Source organism: Chelonoidis abingdonii, chromosome 22 (genome assembly GCF_003597395.2).
Source record: "Chelonoidis abingdonii isolate Lonesome George chromosome 22, CheloAbing_2.0, whole genome shotgun sequence".
NCBI classification, from domain to species: Eukaryota; Metazoa; Chordata; order Testudines; family Testudinidae; genus Chelonoidis; species Chelonoidis abingdonii.
Window position 1 is genome coordinate 23,627,796 of NC_133790.1, and position 20,124 is coordinate 23,647,919.

At 38.5% G+C, this 20,124-nt stretch overlaps 1 protein-coding gene across 10 annotated transcripts in view; it reads left to right on the top strand.

Annotated features, from left to right (window-relative positions):
• Positions 1–20,124, top strand: part of CIT (citron rho-interacting serine/threonine kinase) — a 98,601-nt gene that overhangs the window by 52,011 nt on the left and 26,466 nt on the right. For 9 of the 10 annotated variants that reach the window (XM_032782078.2, XM_032782079.2, XM_032782080.2 and 6 more), the window contains 9 exons: positions 185–301; positions 801–910; positions 4,641–4,815; positions 6,937–7,134; positions 9,407–9,460; positions 17,796–17,993; positions 18,449–18,642; positions 19,158–19,293; positions 19,736–19,840. In XM_032782078.2, the coding sequence (XP_032637969.1) occupies positions 185–301; positions 801–910; positions 4,641–4,815; positions 6,937–7,134; positions 9,407–9,460; positions 17,796–17,993; positions 18,449–18,642; positions 19,158–19,293; positions 19,736–19,840 (1,287 nt within the window). The remainder of the gene's footprint in view (positions 1–184; positions 302–800; positions 911–4,640; positions 4,816–6,936; positions 7,135–9,406; positions 9,461–17,795; positions 17,994–18,448; positions 18,643–19,157; positions 19,294–19,735; positions 19,841–20,124) is intronic. The other variant, XM_032782077.2, reaches the window with a different exon arrangement.

Genomic DNA, 20,124 nt, shown 5'->3' on the forward strand with positions numbered 1-20,124 from the left:
AGGTGGTGGAATCTCCTTCCTTATAGGTTTTTAAGGTCAGGCTTGACAAAGCCCTGACTGGGATGATTTAGTTGGGAATTGGTCCTGCTTCGAGCAGGGGGTTGGACTAGATGACCTCCTGAGATCCCTTCCAACCCTGATATTCTATGATTCAAACTGAGGAAATTTGTTTTGTTTACTTCAGTTGCTAGATGCTCAGATGAAGAAAGATCTTGCCGATAAGGAAGCACTTGAGAATATGCTGCGAAGACATGAAGAAGAAGCACATGAGAAATGCAAAATTCTGGCTGAGCAGAAGGCGGTAGGTGTAACTGAATCAGAAACAGAAACATTTTAAGAGTAGCCATTTTAAGTCTCTTACCCAGTGATGTTCCTACAATAAAGATCTTTTGCTCCTGGGTCTTGTTGCTGGAGGCTTCTTGGGGGTGGGGAAGAGGGATGTGTGTTTGTGTTTGTGTGTTGGTTTGTTTTGTTTTGATAGCTGTCCTTTCAATTCATGATGTCTGCAAGAACATTCCCTTTCAAGAAAGTCATCCATGCCTAGTATGTTACTTCCTGGCAGTCCAGCACATGGTTCACATGGGAGCTGCTTGCTCATGATCTGGACAAGACTGAAAAGCAGTTATAGACTGATGTAACAGATGTAAGATCTGAATATGTGATTGCTTCTTTGTTTTCTTGTCCACTCAGTCTGATATCTTGTTTCTGAATGAAGTTTCTAGAAGTGATTTTTAAGTGCCCCCTTGCTGTAGTCACTAATTTCCATCATATGATCTCAAAGGCAGACTGCTCTGTTTCAGATGATTAATGCCATGGATTCGAAGATAAGGTCATTGGAGCAGAGAATAGTCGAATTGTCTGAGGCTAATAAACTGGCAGCAAATAGCAGCCTTTTTACACAGAGAAACATGTAAGTAAAGGAACTGCTACAGCACTCTTGCATTTACAAGCCCCGGTGTGAGCTCAGTAAGACCTGTTCTCCAAATATATTATTTCTCTAACAAGAAATTATAGTTTGCTCAATATTTTGTTTCCCCTATCATAGCTGTTCAGTTTTATTGGTCTTTGTTGTTGCATTTGTTTTGGATCATTTCATGAGACTTGCTGTCCCTTTTTTTCCTGCATGCAATTTTTCAAAATATATATATTTAGATGTCTGAAACACTTCTTGAGATGCAGCAATTCCAATACTGTTCCAGCTGTAGAGTTATATAACAATTAGTACACCTCTACCCCGATATAACGCTGTCCTCGGGAGCCAAAAAATCTTACTGCATTATAGATGAAACCGTGTTATATCAAACTTGCTTTGATTCGCTGGAGTGCGCAGCCCTGCCCCCCTGGAGCGCTGCTTTATCACGTTATATCCGAATTTGTGTTATATTGAGTCGCTTTATATCAGGGTAGATGTGTATTCCTTTTGCTTCCAGTGTTTAGGACTTGATCCCATCCGCTTCTTGTGGCATTATTCATTGGAACTCAAAGCCTTATTATAATTATTTGACACTCAAAGATTAGAAGAAAATGTTAAATGTCCTTTCTTCACAAAGCTTCCATCCTGTTCCCAACAGCTGTTAAGACATCTAAGAAAATGGGATATTGGTTTAGGAATTTTTCTTCGTTTTTAAATGTTGATTATAAATGAGGTATTGGTGTTCTCTGCCTGTTTCAGTTTAAAAAAAAAAAATGGGGGGGTGTATAAGCCGAGCCCTAGGGTCAAAGTGATTCTTTAATTCTGATTCCTTATTTCTGATCCTGAAAGTATTTGGGTACAGTATCAGCCACAATGATTCTATATGGTTTTTAGCTTCAGTTTCTCTTCAGATCTTCTCATCAATGGCCAGTCAAGCTCTCAGTTTAGCCATTTAGGGACCTTACTTTTCCTCCCCATGGCAGCTCCCTCAGGGTATTCAGTTGACACCTACAGTCCTCTTCGCTCACTGCAGCATCAGCAGCTGTGCTAGAGGTAAATCCTTATTTTAAAAAATGAATAATAAAATACTGGGTCTCTTGTTGCTATTGTCTCAAATCTTTGATTCCATCTCAGAACCAGATTTTGGTTCAGATTTTAATTTAGATGCCTTATCTTCCCATGAAGATAATTGTTTTCCCTTATTTTGTTCCTAAGCGGTTTTAAGTGATTTTAAGGTGATGTTCTATGTTACATGAGATTCTACTTTCATGTGTAGGAAAGAGCATAAGCTACTTAATATCCTGTAAGTAGGAAAAAATAGGGCTTGAGTTGTTCCTTTCAGTGAGATATTAGTTGTCATATCAAAGTTTGGCTGTCTGGAGAAATATGTGCAGACCATCAGCTGCATAGTGGAATGCTGGGTGGCATCTCTGTGGACAGCAGTTGGTTAGATCCATTTGTGAAGTAAAGCAAGGATGAGTTTTGGCAAAGATTCTCTGAACTCTTCTTTTAGCAGTGCTTGTACCAACAGAGATGTAATAAAAATTCCTGGCTTTACATTTCAAACTTCTGTCAAGCTCTTCAACCAGAGCAGACTGAAATCTTCCACAAAAGTAACTGGTAAAGTTATATATGAGTTGCTTTACACAGATGATTATACTCTTGTTATATACACTCTAGTTAATCTAGTTAAAAAGCTTGTAGAGGCTGCTAAAACCATAATATTAATCTGAAGAATCCAGAAGTAATCATACACGGGAAAGCATAGGTAAGACTTAGCATCAGTCAGTGGTCTTGAACTCAGTGTGGTAATATATTTCACTTCTCTTGAAATGCAGTTCTTGCTGACTAAAGAAATGTTTACCAGAATCAAAAAGGGGCATTCTACCTGTTGAAATATTAACTTTGGAACCAGCATGGTTGTCATATGTGAGACCAAAGTTCCATGTTCACCATGCTGTAATGATTTCTTTCTCGGTCTGTGGTTATGAAAAATGGAGAAATTTGCCAGCATATAAGAGTTGGAGAAACTTTAATCAAGACACTTTAGAACTCTTATGGATATCAAATCATAAGATAGACTGGTGGCTGGATACTATAAGGATGGGTATTGTAATAATTTAATAATAAAATCACAAATAATGCAATTCTGCAAATAGGATGCATAAACAGCTTTGAAAGTCTACTACTGAAAGCAACATTTAGCTGGATTATATGCAGTCTCTGGAAGGAGGACACCAGACTCAAATCAAAAGACAGAGGAAGAAATATAATGGTGGCTAAAAAAAGAATTCTACCCATTGTGACTTATGTTAAATATTCACATGTTGGGAGGGAGTGGCAAACAAATTGCTTTGGCAAGTCAGTAATCGTGCTGCAAATTTAGAGTGAGTCATGTTAGTCATTAAGACAAGTGAGTTCTTTTTGAGCAGAGACTGTAGATCTTATAGATATAACTAGTAAAGCCTACTGCATTACTCTGACCTGTGAAAAGGCATGTAAATCTGTAATTGAACCATATTTGAATCCAGAAAAGCTATTACTAAACTGAGCATTATCGATATGGACAGTTAGCAGTTAGAGCCTTCAAGGAACTGTGGAATCCAACTAGCCTTTGTTCTATCAGTAACTAAAAAATACTAATGATTGGTTCTGAAGGAGGCAGAGTCATTTCTCATTCTACTGTTGCCCTGGCTATTTGGACAATTCTGGCTGCCAATAATCGGTTGAGGGAAGTTAAAGGGGAAAGGATGATTTTTTTCTTATCAAAGCACAGGACTGTGACTCAGAAGACCTGGGTTCTATTTCTAGCTCTGCTATGTGATCCCAGGCAACCCATGTAATTTCTCTAGGAGAGGGATAATAATACCTATCTCACAGTATTTTTCTGCATATGAGTTCATTAATATTTGTAAACTCTGTGAAGAATCTGAATGGAAGACACTATACAAGTGCAAAGTTTTCAAATGTATTATAATATGATTGTAGGAAGCTACCACTAATTCAGAAAGAGCTTTTCAGCTCTTTTTCAATTAGGATATCTAATTATCAAGCCTTCATGGTGTGTAAAAAAAAAAAAAAAAAAAAAAAAAAAAAAAAAGTCTTAACACCTGTTTGGGCTAATAGCTTGCATGTCTCTTGGGAGCACAAGTAATTGTGTGTTCAGTGCATACATTAGGGTTTCAGTCAGGGCAAAAGTTTGCTAAAGTGTTGGCCAGATTGGACTCCTAACAAGTTTTCGAAGTCCAGAACTAATTTCTATGCAATGAAGCCAGTTACAGTTCCTCTGATCTTTTAATATGGGTGTCTAATGTATGGAAGTTCCTGCTTCTAGCATTCATTGAACCATTTTTTTTTTTCCAAATGGAAAAACAAATGATGAGGAAAAGGTTGACAGCTTAGAATGAGTTGTTGATCAGGCATTCTTGTAGGTTTCCAAGGTTTGGGTTCACCTTTCTCCATGTACAAACAGATGTACCACCTGCAAAACCATGATATCTGAGTCACTCATGGCACATACTTGGTTTAATCACCGATGTGGGAATCTGTGCAGAAGCCGACATAAGAGACCCTATGTTTTCCATAAAGGGGATGTGAAATTTTAAATAGGAAGAGCTAATTTTGATGTGATCACATTCTGCTTACCAGGAAACTTTTATACCAATTAAACTACATGATCAAGATATATCTTGATGATGTCATGTCTTGTTGTGTATTTTCCTGTCAGGAAAGCCCAGGAGGAGATGATCTCAGAGCTCAGACAGCAGAAGTTCTACCTGGAAACACAGGCTGGGAAGTTAGAAGCCCAGAACCAAAAACTAGAAGAGCAATTGGAGAAGATCAGTCTTCAGGACCATACTGACAAGAACCGCCTTTTGGAGTTAGAGACTAGACTGCGAGAGGTGAAAATTTAATCTTTTGCAGACTGATATACTTGGTCATATCCCCTTTCAAGGAGTACAGTGAGAATTAAAATTAAGTAGTTTTCAGTTTTCAGTTTTCAGCACTGCAGGATAATGACTTGAGCTGAATGACCCAATTTTTGCTCCATTTCTGTAACAGTGGAAATGTCCTTGCTGGAAGGAGCTGAGCATGACTATTTTGGGTTTTTGTTTCTTAGACTAGTTGAGTCTGAGTTTCTAGATCAGCTTGCTTTCTTAGAATCAAATGTATTTGCATCCTTTTGTACAACATCCTTTAATAGTGCCCAGATATAATGGTGATGGGCACAGTATATATGCTTAGCTGGATAATTCATTTATTTTCCATTGTAGACTTGAAAAATCAAGTTTTTATATTATTTTCGAATAAAACGGACAGACAGGCAGAAATAGGTTGGAATCACCTCATGTTCCAGAGAAGAGTAACAAAAATGATTAAAGGTCTAGAAAACATGGCCTATGAGGGAAGATTGAAAAAAAATGGGGTTTGCTTAGTCTGGAAAAAAAGAAGACTGAGAGGAGGCATAACAGTTTTCAAGTACATAAAAGGTTGTTACAAGGAAGAGGGAGAAAATTGTTGTTCTTAACCTCTGAGGTTAGGACAAGAAGCAACGGGCTTAAATTGCAGCAAGGGAGGTTTAGGCTGGACATTAGGAAATAACTTCCTGTTAGGCTGGTTAAGCACTGGAATAAATTGCCTAGGGAGGTTGTGGAATCTCCATCATTGGGGATTTTTAAGAGCAGGTTAGACAAACTCCTGTCAGGGATGGTCTAGATCAGGGGTCGGCAACCTTTCAGAAGTGGTGTGCCAAGTCTTCATTTATTCACTCTAATTTAAGGTTTCACGTGCCAGTCATACATTTTAACATTTTTAGAGGGTCTCTTTCTATAAGTCTATAATATATAACTAAACTATTGTTGTATGTAAAGTAAATAAAGTTTTTAAAATGTTTAAGAAGCTTTATTTAAAATTAAATTAAAATGCAGAGCCCCCTGGACCGGTGGCCAGGACCTAGGCAGTGTGAGTGCCACTGAAAATCACCTTGTGTGCCACCTTCGGCACGCGTGCCATAGGTTGCCTACTCCTCGTCTAGGTAATACTTAGTCCTGCCATGAGTGCAGGGGACTGGACTAGATGACCTCTTGAGGTCCCTTCAAGTCCTATGATTCCCTGGATAATGTCTTTTTTCCTTCTTTGCTGTCCCTCCTCTAATTCTCAATAAAGACCGAGAGTTCTACTCTGGCTAAGAGGTTTGGGATGTCCAATGTCATTCCTTTAATTAGCCAGTTGTTGCTAGACATCAGTGTAAGGTCTTCTGGCAGGCCTATTTTTCACACATCTGCAATATTATGCGTAGATTCCCTTTCAATAACATAAGGAGTCAGGCTTAAAGTATTTTAGCTTGAAAATAATCTTTTTCCCAGGGGAATCCTTGGAGGAAGGCATATAAGTGAACAAGCAGCAGAAAGAAAAATTGGAACTTATTCTTTGAACTCTTTTCTCCACTCTGCCATGGTAAATGGGATCTGCCAATATGTTGCATCAGTGCAGCGATAGATCTGTTTGTAACAAGAATCTAAAGGGAAGTTTAAATATGAAAGTAATTGAACAGTATGTAAAGACGCTTATCTGTTCAAAGTAATATTAATAGTTTCTTCTTACAAAGCCTCAAATGCAGTATATTAACTTGCAACTATAGAAGATAATCACACAAATTATACTTCAACTTTCATATTGTCACAATTGTTTATATCAACATTTGATATGTATTAACAACATAGCTGGCATTACTCTTATATCCTAGTTTTCATTTCAGAACACCGTATAGTTTTATGTTTGAACCTTTTCAAACCAAATGAGTGTTTTTCAAGTGATGGATGAAGCAGCATCCTGGGGATAGTTACCTTCAGGTCTGATTTTTAACTAATCCATCCAAATCTGACATTAGACTGGAGTGTTGCCATGTAATCCCAGAGTGCAATTCTAGGGCAGGCCTCTAGTTTGAAATGAACAAACATAGCAGCTGTACTCTCCATTTCCTTATTAGTAACTCATATCCAGCTGCTGTTTTTTCTCTCCAGGTTAGCTTAGAGCATGAAGAACAAAAGCTGGAATTGAAACGACAGTTAACAGAATTGCAGCTGACCCTCCAGGAAAGAGAATCTCAGATTTCAGGGCTTCAAGCTGCACGATCAGCCCTAGAGAATCAGCTCCGTGAGGCTAAAACTGAACTAGAGGAGACTACAGCTGAGGCAGAGGAGGAGATTCAAGCTCTCACGGTGAGTCCTATACTTCTGGATTGGTACAGCAAACTATACCTGCAGATCTGACAGAATGTTGATGCACACTTCATAATAATTGTCCTAACTTATTCATTTTGAGGTTGTCCTAACAAAGTTTTTATGTTTTTCATTTTGCATTGCAACATATGAAATGTGCCTTGGATTGATGAAGGCATGGAGACGGCTGAAACGTCAGAGTTCTTTGTCGCTCAAAACATACGTATGCTTGTTGTTTGTTGTCCACTTGTGTAAAAACTGGCTATTAGTGAAAATGTCATCAGTTTACTTGATAAGCTAAAAGCCCCACACTAAATTATTTCTACTGTACGACTTTAACTTTCTGCTGTTTTGACTTTTGAAAGTAGTGCTGTTTCAAAAGGAATGTGATCACAAATGTTCTGGTATTTTCTCTATAATAAGTTAGCCAACTCTGCTATCCTTTTAAAAAAATCAGACACATACTGTTGTTACTTCTCTAATTTTACTCCAAAGGCTGTTCCATTAAGAATTGCTACTTTTAGATCTTGCAGTCTCTTGTGAGGTGTGTGAATTCCATAGACTTCAGCAGGGGCTGGGGTGGGGGAAATATTTTTCCCTGCCCAGTGAACGGAACACTGAATTGTATGCTGCTGGTTGCTGCTTTGAGTAAAAAAGATGCTTTTAAACTGTTGGATTTTAAATAACGTTTGCTTTGCGAAGGCTTTCTAATGCTGTGGGAGGCAAAGAAATAACTGACCTCCTACTTGAACTGCTGGCTATCACTCATCGAAGTATCAGTCTTCACTGACCTTCAAATCCAGTTATTTTAGAGTACTGGAAATAGTCTGTTGGCTCAATAGAATCTGATAAAAGGGAATCTCCTTGAGTCCTTATTCCGGCCATTATCACTATTCAGATGGGATGGGGGTTCAGCTGAAGACTGGTGTGTGTGTATGCCAATGTTGTTGGATATCCAGGAACGAGAAGGGAGATCATTCACTCAGAATTGTTCTAAACTGGTATATACTGGGTAATATATGCTAGGAAAATGCACCAGTAACTGAATAGGGCATGGCAGCAGTTCATCTCAAATACAAAACAGTTCTTTTGGCTCAAAAGTGAGATGGTCCCACTGAAATTTGAAAATTTTGGCAGAGTTGTTAGCTGCCATGCGAACAGAATGACGACGTGTTTGATATTTCTTCCTACCACACCAATGAAACAGATGAATGTGTGTGATCTGTGCTTGCTCAGGCAGATATTACCACAACTGTTCTGGTGAAATGGTAGTGCTTTTGTACCAGCTATCGTAAGATTCCAATTTGGCACCTCCATGTCACTTTTCTCCAGTTTAATGGGTTGGGATATTTTTTGTTTTGAGGGTCTTTTTTGCATTGCCTGTTTTGGTAAGATAACGTTTTAGTTATCACATTGGACTTCTGCTGACCAACTTTTCCTATTGAGTCTCTTGGCTGTAAGGAAAATGTCTTGAATAAAGGTGATCGGATGTGTTAGTGCACTAGCCTTTTATCTGTTAAGGCCTTAATATGCATATGATATTAGTCACAACTTAAATATGTTTGACAGCCTGAGTGAATCTTGAGAGAGGCCATGAGGCTGAAACATGAAGTTTGCTTTATCATGCTTTGCTTGTTAATAAGGAAGTAAAATGATGCATGCATTATTTCATTCTTTAAAAATGCTTTGCAGCTTTTAATATTTTGGTTTCCATCTTCCAAAGAAATCATTATTTAGTTTAGTCACGGTTTGGGAGAGTCTTAGGACTAAACAGGACTTCCTCAGGGTAGGGTTGAGGTAGATTGGCAGAGCAGTTTGTGGAAGCGTACACAATGCTTCATTGTAGACTTTTCTTTGCAATCATTAAAATATATGTGGTATTAAAAACATGTTACATGCAGTATTAATCCAAATGTGGAAGTAAAAACAGAAGTAAAAACAAACTACTCAAATTATCTTAAGCGAAGAAGGTACACACTTAACATTAAATGGTCACTTACCTTGGAGACCACTTAAGATGGAATGTTTTGCATCATCCAGTTTTTTGTACATTTTGCTAAAGTAGCTCAGAATTGGGAGCATGTGCGTGCCTTGATTAAGTAGGATGTGACTTAATCAGTTCTTTGCCACTACAGAGTGCTTTCATAGCCTGCAACATCTGTCTTCCAAACTTTGCTTGCTGATAGATTGTTCTGCAGTTTATTTAGCAACAGCTGTTGGATTCTAATTCTAATGTATGAAAAATTGATGATTAACTTCTTACCTCCTTTAGGCACATAGAGATGAAATCCAGCGTAAATTTGAAGCCCTTCGTAATAGCTGCACAGTGAGTATTAAATACAGATCATTGAATTATTTTGAAATTAAGGATAAGGAAGGAAACAAACTCATTTACTCCTTGATGGCAGTTGTTCCTGACATTGGCTTCTGGCTTGCAGGAGTTAGCCTGATTGGATCTGATTTTCGTTTAGGTCTCAAATAAACCTCAATTTAGAGGTTTTATTCTGATTTAAAATTGACACTGCCTTCATCTTTTTGGAGAAGGAAGTCAATTCAAATATCTCATTGCAGTGCAGCTAGTAAGAATGGTGTAGCAGCTGCAAAAATTATGTGGGATATAGATTTTTTCCTTTTATAAGGGAAGGGAAAAGTCTCCCTGTCCAAATCCTGAGCTATATTATAGATCTAGGCCAGAGTGAAGGCTCTATCTTGCCACTCTGGGTTTTAAGGAGGGTTTTAACTCTGTCTGAATAGAAGAGAAGTCCTGTGCTTATGAATAATACATTGTTACATTTGTTCAAAGAGAACTCATTTAGGTTCTTAACTTGTACATTCTGTTACTCAAGAGATCTTTTGATATGTTTTTTTCATTCATTTAATTCATATGGGACAGATGTCCTAGTTTTTGTGTTCCTTATCGTTAGATGTTTTTCCAGAACTGCGCTCTTTTTTTCCTCTTATTTCTTTATGGTACTGTGTGGACCATGATGGCATCGATGTTTCAATGACACACAAATTCTAAAAGTGTCAAACACTGACCACCATCTTCTGTGTAATAACTGGAGGCAGGTCTCTTCAGTCTTTCTAACCTCTCCTCCACTAGCTGGATCTAATTGCTCCTTACCTCTGTAATGGGTATTCCTCTCCCATACTCAGTGACCTCTCCACAAAGTTAATTGTCCACCATGCTTTGATTGCATAGTCATAGGTGCTGTAGGAAAACCCAAGGTAGAAAGAAAATGCATTTTTTCGAGAACATCTTTCAGAATTTTTTTTTTTAACTTTCCAAATCTGTAGTCCTTGTTCCTCAGGGCCATGAAATTTTTTTACTCTGTTTCCAGTGTACACTGATTTGAAAAAATGAGTAATTACGTAAGGCCTAGTCTTAATTTGCTGTGGCTTAACCTCTTCCAGAATAAATTCAGACTATCTGTACCTTCTATCCTCTCCGTCAAGGAGGTAGTAGAGGGTCCACATGTGTACTTCTATCTATCAGTGCTTATTCCCACAGTTGCTTTTTCTACTTCAGTGGTAGATACTCCTGTTCATTCCCTCGTTCTCGGTCTTGCTGGAGCACAGAATAGCAGCTTTCTGTGCAAGTGCCTGATATAGATTATTGGATTTGGCCAGCTTCAAAGATCACATAATCTGTGGATATTCCCATAAATTCTCTTTTTTGCACAGCAAGCTAACTTAAAGAAGTCAACATTCATTATTTGGCTGATCTATGACTTTGTAAGAATGAGCAATAATCTCCAACAGTGAGGACTGGCACAAGTCGATGCCAAACACGCCACGTGGTTCAAGAACAGTGTGAACTTTGGAGATGCCACATTAAAAGATTTGCAAGTGTAGTGTTCATCTTAGGTCTTTTAGAAGGGTGGTTCATACAGCAGCCAATCCCCATCAATAAGAAATTAATCAAATAGCAACTGAATGAATAGTGAATGAATAAAAATTCCAACACCACATTCAGACAACACATTCAGTTTGCAACCCAAGAGAATGAAAAATATAGTTCTCAAGACTTCTCTCAATGGTTCATAGGCATAAACTCTCATTTCATGTCAGAAGATGTCTAACGGCCTACCCTCTTCTCTTCATAAGAATTGAGGAAATGACAGCACAATCTTGTATTGAGCAAGGAGAGATCAGTGCATTCTTGTCATGTCTCTTTCTCTGATGCTTCAACCCCTTATTTATTCAGTAATGACCATTATGATGCAGTTGTAACTTTTTAGTGGACATACAAGGCTATATCACAGTGGTTCAGGGGAGCTGGAACAATTTTTATAGTGGTGGTGCTGAGAGCCATTGAACCAAACTGTAAACTCTGTATATGATGGAAACCACTTCAAAGCTGGGGGTGCAGCAGCACCCCTAGTTCCAGCAGTGGTTCAGAATTTGTTCTGAACTAAAAATAAGATCCATTAGGGTTGTAATTCAAACACATTCCTTTTTAGTCAGCCTAGTAAGGATTAGTGGCCTCTTCTCATAAGGGATGTTACCTCAAGATGAATATCAAGAGTGAATTTCCTTGAAGCACTGTGCTGTCAAACTTTATAATGGCCATTGCATTTGTTTTACTTTACTTACAAATTCAAAGCAATATAAGTATGAAAATAAAATGAATTATACAGAAAATGTATTACTGAAGACTGAATGATTTTGATAATGTAGACTGAAAAGTTTTGTACAGAATGATAGGTAAAGATACTTACAATCTTCTCTCTTTGATATCTCCTAGTTATTTAACTCTTTAGAGGTCTGGGTGTCTGAACACAGAGCAAGCTTACACTTCTAATGTATGTTCTGGTTTATTTATACCAAGTCAGGTTACTGTCAGACTCTTCTGATTGTGTACTTTAAAATTACTATGATTTAGGATTCGTGCATAGAGAATGTTGTGTGATTATATTGCAAGCCTTTTGTTCTTGCTAGAAGTGCTCCTGCTTTGTGAGTGAACTACGTATTCAATTGTTCTGATTGATTCACGCTTGAGTTCATCAGTTTACTTCAGTATATCTTTCTATTCCCATGAGGAACAAAAACAAATCTTAGCCTTTGCTCTTAGTCTTATAAGAAATAACATAATTACAGTAAAAATTGCTTTACTTCTCTCATATCTTATCACATCCGTAGCTTATCTAGCAAGTCTGCTGAAAGGGAAAGTCTAATTCTGTGCTTCCAAAGATTCAATACATCAAAAATGCCTCACTTGACTTTTGAAATCATATTCCATAACGAATATTTGCAAGACAGTCAGAAGGATTCTACTAACAAAATGCATTTAATTAAATAGAGAAGTTTGTATTTTTGACACCTTGCTCTTATTTATGGTTTACTGATGGATTTACTGATTTTAGACGACAAAAACAGTTACGTTGGCTTCAGCAGTAATGTAAACATTTCATAAATATAAATTTCAGTAAAGAGACAGTAAAAATATCTGTGGAAACTTAGGAGAAAATTAGATCCTTAAATAAATTACTATCAAGTTCATAAAATCCTGTACATTTCTTCATATAAATCAACATCTAAACCTTTGGGCTCTTTCAATTACAAGCTATTTTTATTTATTACTTTGGCAAGGAGAATGGAAGATCTTGATATATTAATTGGGTGCCGCATTTCCATTTAGCCAGAGAATAATCTAATAAAACCAGATCCACCGTCTTCTCTCCAAAATAGTACCTACACTTTTTGGTCATCACCTTCTATTGTTATCTTTAGCCTTATCAGGGCTTGATCCTGTAAACACATGTGAACGGATTGGACTCTGAGACACAGATCCTGCAAACCTTTAGGCACATGCATAACTTTACTTATGTGTGTAGTCCTGTTGACTTCAACCAGATGTCCTGATTCTGAACTGACTTCAGTGAGACTATGCACATGAGTTAATTTACCTCGTTGGTGCTATATACAGTAACATTCATTCCATAGCAAGGAAACCTTGCTTGTCAAAAGATGAGACTGTAACATGAGGCTAATGCCCAGGCAAAAACTTTGGTGTGACTGAGTTAAATGCATAAAAAAATCTTGTCAGTTGCTTGGCTGTGTTGTAACCCATCCGTTATTTTGTAAGAAAAATATGGGAAAGGGTCAGTTGTGCAGCCCAGGTTGGACCTTTACAGTTTAGGGTCTCCGGGAGCTGCTGCCCTGAAGGAGAAGACTCCTTCTCATCATCTGTAGAGGATGAGGCTCATGGTTGGGGGAGGCAGCCCAATTGCTAGGGATTGGATAAGCACAAGGAACACTCTATACAAATAGTGCAAAGAGGGGAATTATCAAACAGGATCTCCTTCCTTCTTCCCTGCCCCCCCCCCCCCAATTGCTTAATATGGGGAGGAGAGAAAAACAGGCATCAGCATGTCACACTGCCTCAGACCCATGGCATTATCCCAACCCCAAGATAAGCAGTAGGTGATTTTCCAGGAGGTGGGAAAAACAACCTCTGTTCCTAAGGTGTGCCTCAGTCATAGCAGAGGTGACTGGAGAAAGGGGAGGGAGGTGGGCATCATCATCTTTTTCTCAGCCACTGAAACCACTTGTCAGGGCTGAGATCTGTAACATTCTACTACTGTGTGCTACAGGACCTCTGGAACTTCTATCTTCCCTACTGGGGTGGCCTTACGTGGTGTGGGAGGGGGGTGGCTCTCAGGTCCAGGACTGTGTCTATTTGTGTGTGTTGGGGGGTGATCCTGGTGCTTGTCTTGCCTCCCCATTAATCTAGGATTTGGGAGGGATGCTTCGTTCTCCTTCCATGCACCTTTCTTGCTAGCTGCAAGGTGGTTGTAAGGAGAAGGATGAGTAGAGCAGAACTTTAAAGGGGAAAAGCTACACACATTAGTCTGAAAATTCCAAGTTAAGATTGCACTTAAGATCTTTACCACCCCCAAAGAGTAGCTGTACTGATGTGCTGCTGAGGTCACCCAAAAAATCTTAATTCTTTCTTTCTGCATCCAACCTCCTCCCTGTACACCTATTTGGAGCTTCTGTGAATGGCTGAGACATCTTGATGGAGGTTTGAAGAAGTTTGCAATCTGCAGTGAAGAACATCCTAAATCTGCTCTCTTGGCATACTTTGCCTGTAGAGTTGAACTGTGGAGAATGTGTCCTGAGTTTTGTATGGCTGTGTCAGATATGTAAATCTAAACACCAGTATTCTGAGCCCCTGACATCTAAGCTACCTAAGTTTTGATCCATCCCTGGAGAAATTTATCGGCCCAGATATGGCAGCTATGAGCCTATGTGAAATATCACAGCATGGCAGCACTTTGCATTTGAAACTGTATGTTTTGGTAGGAATTGTTGTGAATGTGGTCACTTACATAGAAGAGATGTCATTTTCTGGTTACTCTGTATGGTGTTATAAAGGTAGGTGTACTCATTGTAGCAATGTAAAGATGATGAGTCATTCAGTTTAAATACTGCAGTAGTGTGCAGTCAGTCTCAACAAGATTAACATGGTCCAGTTAAATCATGTCTTAATTTTCAGAATTACAGATGTGGTGATGATGTGCATTGTCTGAGGATAGAATTGTTTCTTTGCTTTCAGATGTTCTGTGGATGGTGATAGAGTGGCACAATTAAGTTTGGTGGCCTGAAAGTGCATTTTCATGCTTTTTAGTATTACTTAATGAAATAGATAAATATTAACTTTGAATTTTGAAGTTTTCTATTGCATTTGGGTTTTTAAAGGACACTACTATGTACTCTTAAGTGTGCTTCCCTTAATTGCTGTTAGCAAATTTAACTCCAGTGTAACATAGTTTTTTGCCTGGGAATTTCCTTAATTTTACAATCACTTCAAGAATTTTCTCAGTTACAAGACTTCAGTGGGGTTGCAAGTTGTATGGACTCGAACCTCCCTTTTTATCAGACTGTGCTTCCAGTGTCTCCACACATAGAATCATAGAATTATACAACTGGAAGAGACCTCAAGAGATCATCTAGTCCAGTCCCCTGCACTTACAGCAGGACTAAGTATTATCTAGACCATTCCTGACAGGTGTTTGTCTAACCCGCTCTTAAAAGTCTCCAATGATGTATGTGCACAAACCTCCCTAGGCAATTTATTCCAGTGCTTAACCACTCGGACAGAAAGTTTTTCCTAATGTCCAACCTAAACTGCCCTTGCTGCATGATTGCCTTCTTCCTGGTTTCCAGGCTAGGCAGCTCCCTCACAACTGACTCCCGCCTTCCTATGTGGCTGTCTCTCATCTACTGTTCCAAATCTGGGCTCTGCCCCATGTGGCTGCCCTCATGCTGCTGCTCCCATTGTGACTCTCTTGGCTATGTAGAATTTATAAACTCCACATTGGGGCCATAATGTACATGGAAGCTGATTTTAATAATTAACTCTGTCAGCAAATCTCCCCTTCCTCCATATCATCTGCAGAAAGAGAAACCCTATCAGAGAGATCATTCCTTGCCAAAGTCAACCGATTAAAAATAAATTTGAAATTTGTAGGCCAAGCCATTTTGGAGTTAAAATAATGTTCAAGAAATGAGATCACATCATTTCTTCCATTTTTGAACCTTTCATCTCTCAAATACTTTGTCTGATTTGCCTCAAACTTTCTATAAATGTTCTGCTTTGGAATATGATCACCAAGTTCAGGCAGATTGGTTTAGTTTTGGTGAGGTTGGGGGAAGTGAGTCAAAATCACGCTTCTAATGGAAGGTTAGATTTCGCCCTGAAGGGACGATGCTATCATCTTGAAATTTAGTCAGTTTGAACTAAAATTAATTAAGTTGTTTCAACTGCTACTCCAACCACTGAGTTGTTCTGCTAATTTTTGCAGTTTTACACTCGCTTTTTCCTGTATTTTAAAAACTATAAGTGAAACTGATTGATTGTATAAGGGAGGTGATGAAACTGATAAGACTGGTGGTGCTGTCAAATGTACAAAGAAAACAAACTGGAAATAGAAGAATTTCTCTGGTCTGAAATGTAACGGAAATCTCAGTTACATTTTCAGACAGAAGTGTTTTTGTTTTTTATTTTTTTTATTTCTTAGTTGGTGTCCCTTTTAACAATGTAGAGACTGACATGTCCTGATGGTGCAATCATGGTACCTAAATAACTTATATGATGTATAAGTGATACCAGGACAAAATATTTAGTTTCAGTAGAGCATTGGGAGTGTTAAAGTAACAGCCACACTATTGAAAATATAAGTCAGAGATGTTGCATTTTAGGGTATGAATCACCTTATGAGTTGGCCCTAAACAAATGGTTGATAGAACCCCCCTTCACCCTGTAGGGAGTAGTTTAAGTCCATCTTTTTTGCCAACAGTTTAAAAGGGAAGTACTGTTGGTTTAGATCTAGGAGAGGCATGGTGAAAGCCTGCCACGGGTATGCTTTAGAGAGCCTGTAGTCAAAAAGAAATGATTGCATTCCCCTCAGAAAAGCTGAAAGGAGCTGTACTCTCTACTGCAGATACTGAGATCCTTGACTGTTGCATGGGAAACCAGAACATTTAAGTCTAAACATGTCACGAGGTAATGTTCTGGGATCTTAAGTTTTGCTTTTAATAAGGTGTTTTATTACCTTGACATACACTAGCATTTTTACATATGTGCTGAAATGCCTCTTGAACTTGTTTAGGGCATTTTAAGACAAACTGCGCTAAATGATGTTCTGTGGTTCTTTTTGTTAAGCTGTTTTCAGATTAGATGTATTTCCCTTCCTCCTTCCCCACAATTGCATTAGTCTTGTAGTACACGTAGTTGCAGAATTTTTTTCTACTGATCTCCCTTTGAGTTTTTCATACGGGTTTCCACTCACAGAAACTGGAGGGTTGTATGAAAATACTCCATTTTTGTTATTAATTTTTTAAAACTTTGGGATAGTTTCAAAACCAAACTTTGCATAATGAGATGTCAGTCTAGTTTAATAAATGGACAGTCCAGGTTCATAAAGGCAAGGCGTTGTCAACCTGGTTGAATCCTTGCTTTTCTTTGATGGCAGTACTGAATTTTCTACTATAATCTGTGGTGCTGCCAAGCTTTTTCTGTTGTCATATTTGTCATGTTGCCATCCATAACTCTATTGTCTTGATACTATCTGTTCCTTCATAAATTATAACTTTTCATGGCTAGTTATGATTTTAGTTAAAGTAAATTAAGCAATTTCTAGGCAGCAGCTTTCCAAATAGTACCATCTATAGCACCTCTCATTTAATGATCTTAAAGATTGTTTTACAAAACCTCTGTGAGAAGTATTAGCCTCATTTCAGAGATGAGGAAACTGAGGTATCGAGGTGAAGTGCCTTGCATAAGGCACACTGCAAGTCAGTGGAAGACCTGGGAAGAGAACCTAGCTCTCCTGGCTCTCAAGCTGATGTTCTAACCTCTAGAGTGTGCCACCAAATTAATCATAAATTGTATTGCAACATATTTATACCTTTTTAGGCTAAATCAGAATTAAAGTATCTCAAGTTGCTTTCTATAAGAAGCAAGAAAGACTGCCCATGCTAAGCTTGTGCCCATTCATAAGATCTGCAATTACAATTGTACTCGTGTTTCAATTGGACAAAAATGCTACAATCTGCCTATTTGCTCAGCAAGATGTGGCTGTAGGAGTGGATAACATCCTTTCACAGAACTCTGCTCACTGACCTGTAACCCAAACTTCTTTTGTTCTTTTTAGGTGATTACAGACTTGGAAGAACAGTTGAACCAGCTGAGTGAGGACAATGCAGAACTGAACAATCAGAATTTCTTCCTGTCAAAGCAGCTTGATGAGGCCTCTGGGGCCAGTGATGAGATAGTACAGCTGCGAAGTGAGGTTGACCACCTCCGTCGAGAGATCACAGAGAGGGAGATGCAGCTCACCAGTCAGAAACAAGTGAGAGTTTAGAAATTCTGTTCAAAATCTCTTCATGACACTTATCTTCTTGCAAGACTCTGACTAGCTAAAAATTCTTTCTAATCTGGAGAAATAATGGTGGGTGTTTATAACTTTTATAGCAACTTGACCCTACAATGACCACTCTGGGAAGGAGTGTAAGAATGCACTGAGATCTTTAATATGTCCCTTTAGGGCTCACTGCAACATTGGCAAGGAATGGTGCTTCCTAGTTGTTTCATTTTTGCTTGTGGCTAAAGCCATCATGGGGTTTTGGTGACATTAAAGGTAACTACGGTTAAATGCATAAAGATTCAGGCCTTGAAATAATGAGATGTGACTTACTAGTTGATGCTGTGGATTTGCATGTACTGTAATTGGAATGGTGAAGCTGTATCTTAAAAAGTGCATGTTTGATGTGGGAAGTGAGAATTAATGGGAGGATTTATTTTTAGACAATGGAGGCCTTGAAGACAACATGCACAATGCTGGAAGAGCAGGTGATGGACTTAGAGGCCCTGAATGATGAACTGCTAGAGAAGGAACGTCAGTGGGAAGCATGGAGAAGCGTTCTAGGGGATGAGAAGTCCCAGTTTGAATGTCGGGTGCGAGAGTTACAGAGAATGTTGGACACAGAAAAACAGAGCCGGTATGGCTTTTCTCTTCATTAATCTTTGTGTAAAAGTGCTCTGTGGAATATAGTTCAATATAATATAGAATGTGAGACATGAATTTGCACCCAATATTAATTTATACGAGGTAAAACTGGAAGATGGATATTTAAATTGATACATGTGACTCTCCAGTGATGTGTTCCCCTTCAGTCCTGTGCAAGGCCACTGAATTCAGAAAATAGTATTTCTAACTGTAACTTGCAAGCTATCTTTCAAATTAAACCTGGACTGTACTATGATATGGTAAACTCATCTTTGATTCTCATTCCTTGTTTTGGTGACTTTGAATTCCCAAGCAGTAGTTCCAGCAGGGGCTGAGAACAGGATTCTGTAATGTGGAAGCATCATAATAAGATGACTGGCTATATAAACTAACATTTTGAGTTTGAGGCAAGCCTCTGAAAGTGTCTATTGATGTCCTGGCATCCTAGGAAGAGGTCAGTCCCAGAGAGGAAATCATCAGGTAACATTTTTTCCATTTTTAATACAGAGTGCGAGCAGATAAGCGTATTACTGAATCCCGCCAGGTGGTAGAACTAGCTGTTAAAGAACACAAAGCGGAGATTCTTGCTCTCCAGCAAGCACTGAAGGAGCAAAAACTCAAAGCTGAGAGTCTTTCTGACAAGGTCAGTATCTTTTTATCTTAATCTTCTTTATATTCACTAAAGAAAAATGTGTCAACTCAGGTGTTCGTGATAGAAATGTAGTTTTGAGCTGAACATTCTTTCGGTTGGAGGGGTAAATTTTACAAAAAGACTGAGGCCTCTCTTGTTGAGGATGCAATTCTGAAGGACAAGAGCCTAGCTTTCCGATCAGTTAAATTTAACTCAAAGGGCTGATCCCGACATCATGGGTGTTAATGAAATCTCTAACTGATGTGACATCTACATTTGAGCAGCAACAGCCAAAACCCTTTTAAAAAAAAAAAAAGCGCAATAGGTAATATTTTTCATTCTAGCCTTTTATGTTTGATTGGTGAATTTGGATTTTAAGATCTTTGGGTCTTATAATATTTGTTTGCATCTATGATTTTATATATATATATATATGTCTGTCCCAACTGCCTAGCTCAATGATTTGGAGAAGAAGCATGCAATGCTGGAAATGAATGCACGCAGTTTACAACAGAAGCTTGAGACAGAACGTGAGCTCAAACAGAGGCTTCTGGAAGAGGTAAGGGCTACCCTGTGAGGGAATTTCGTGTTATACAAATGTATTTGGAAAGATCCACAATGTGAACCCATTGTACTAGGTTTCAATGAAGCTAGAAAATTCAGAATTAATGGCAAAGATCCAGGTTGCTATTCTATCCTTCCTTATCTCAAAAAAGATATACTGGCACTAGAAAAGGTTCAGAAAAAGGCAACTAAAATGATTAGGGATTTGGAATGGGTCCCATATGAGGAGAGATTAAAGAGGCTAGGACTCTTCAGCTTGGAAAAGAGGAGACTAAGGGG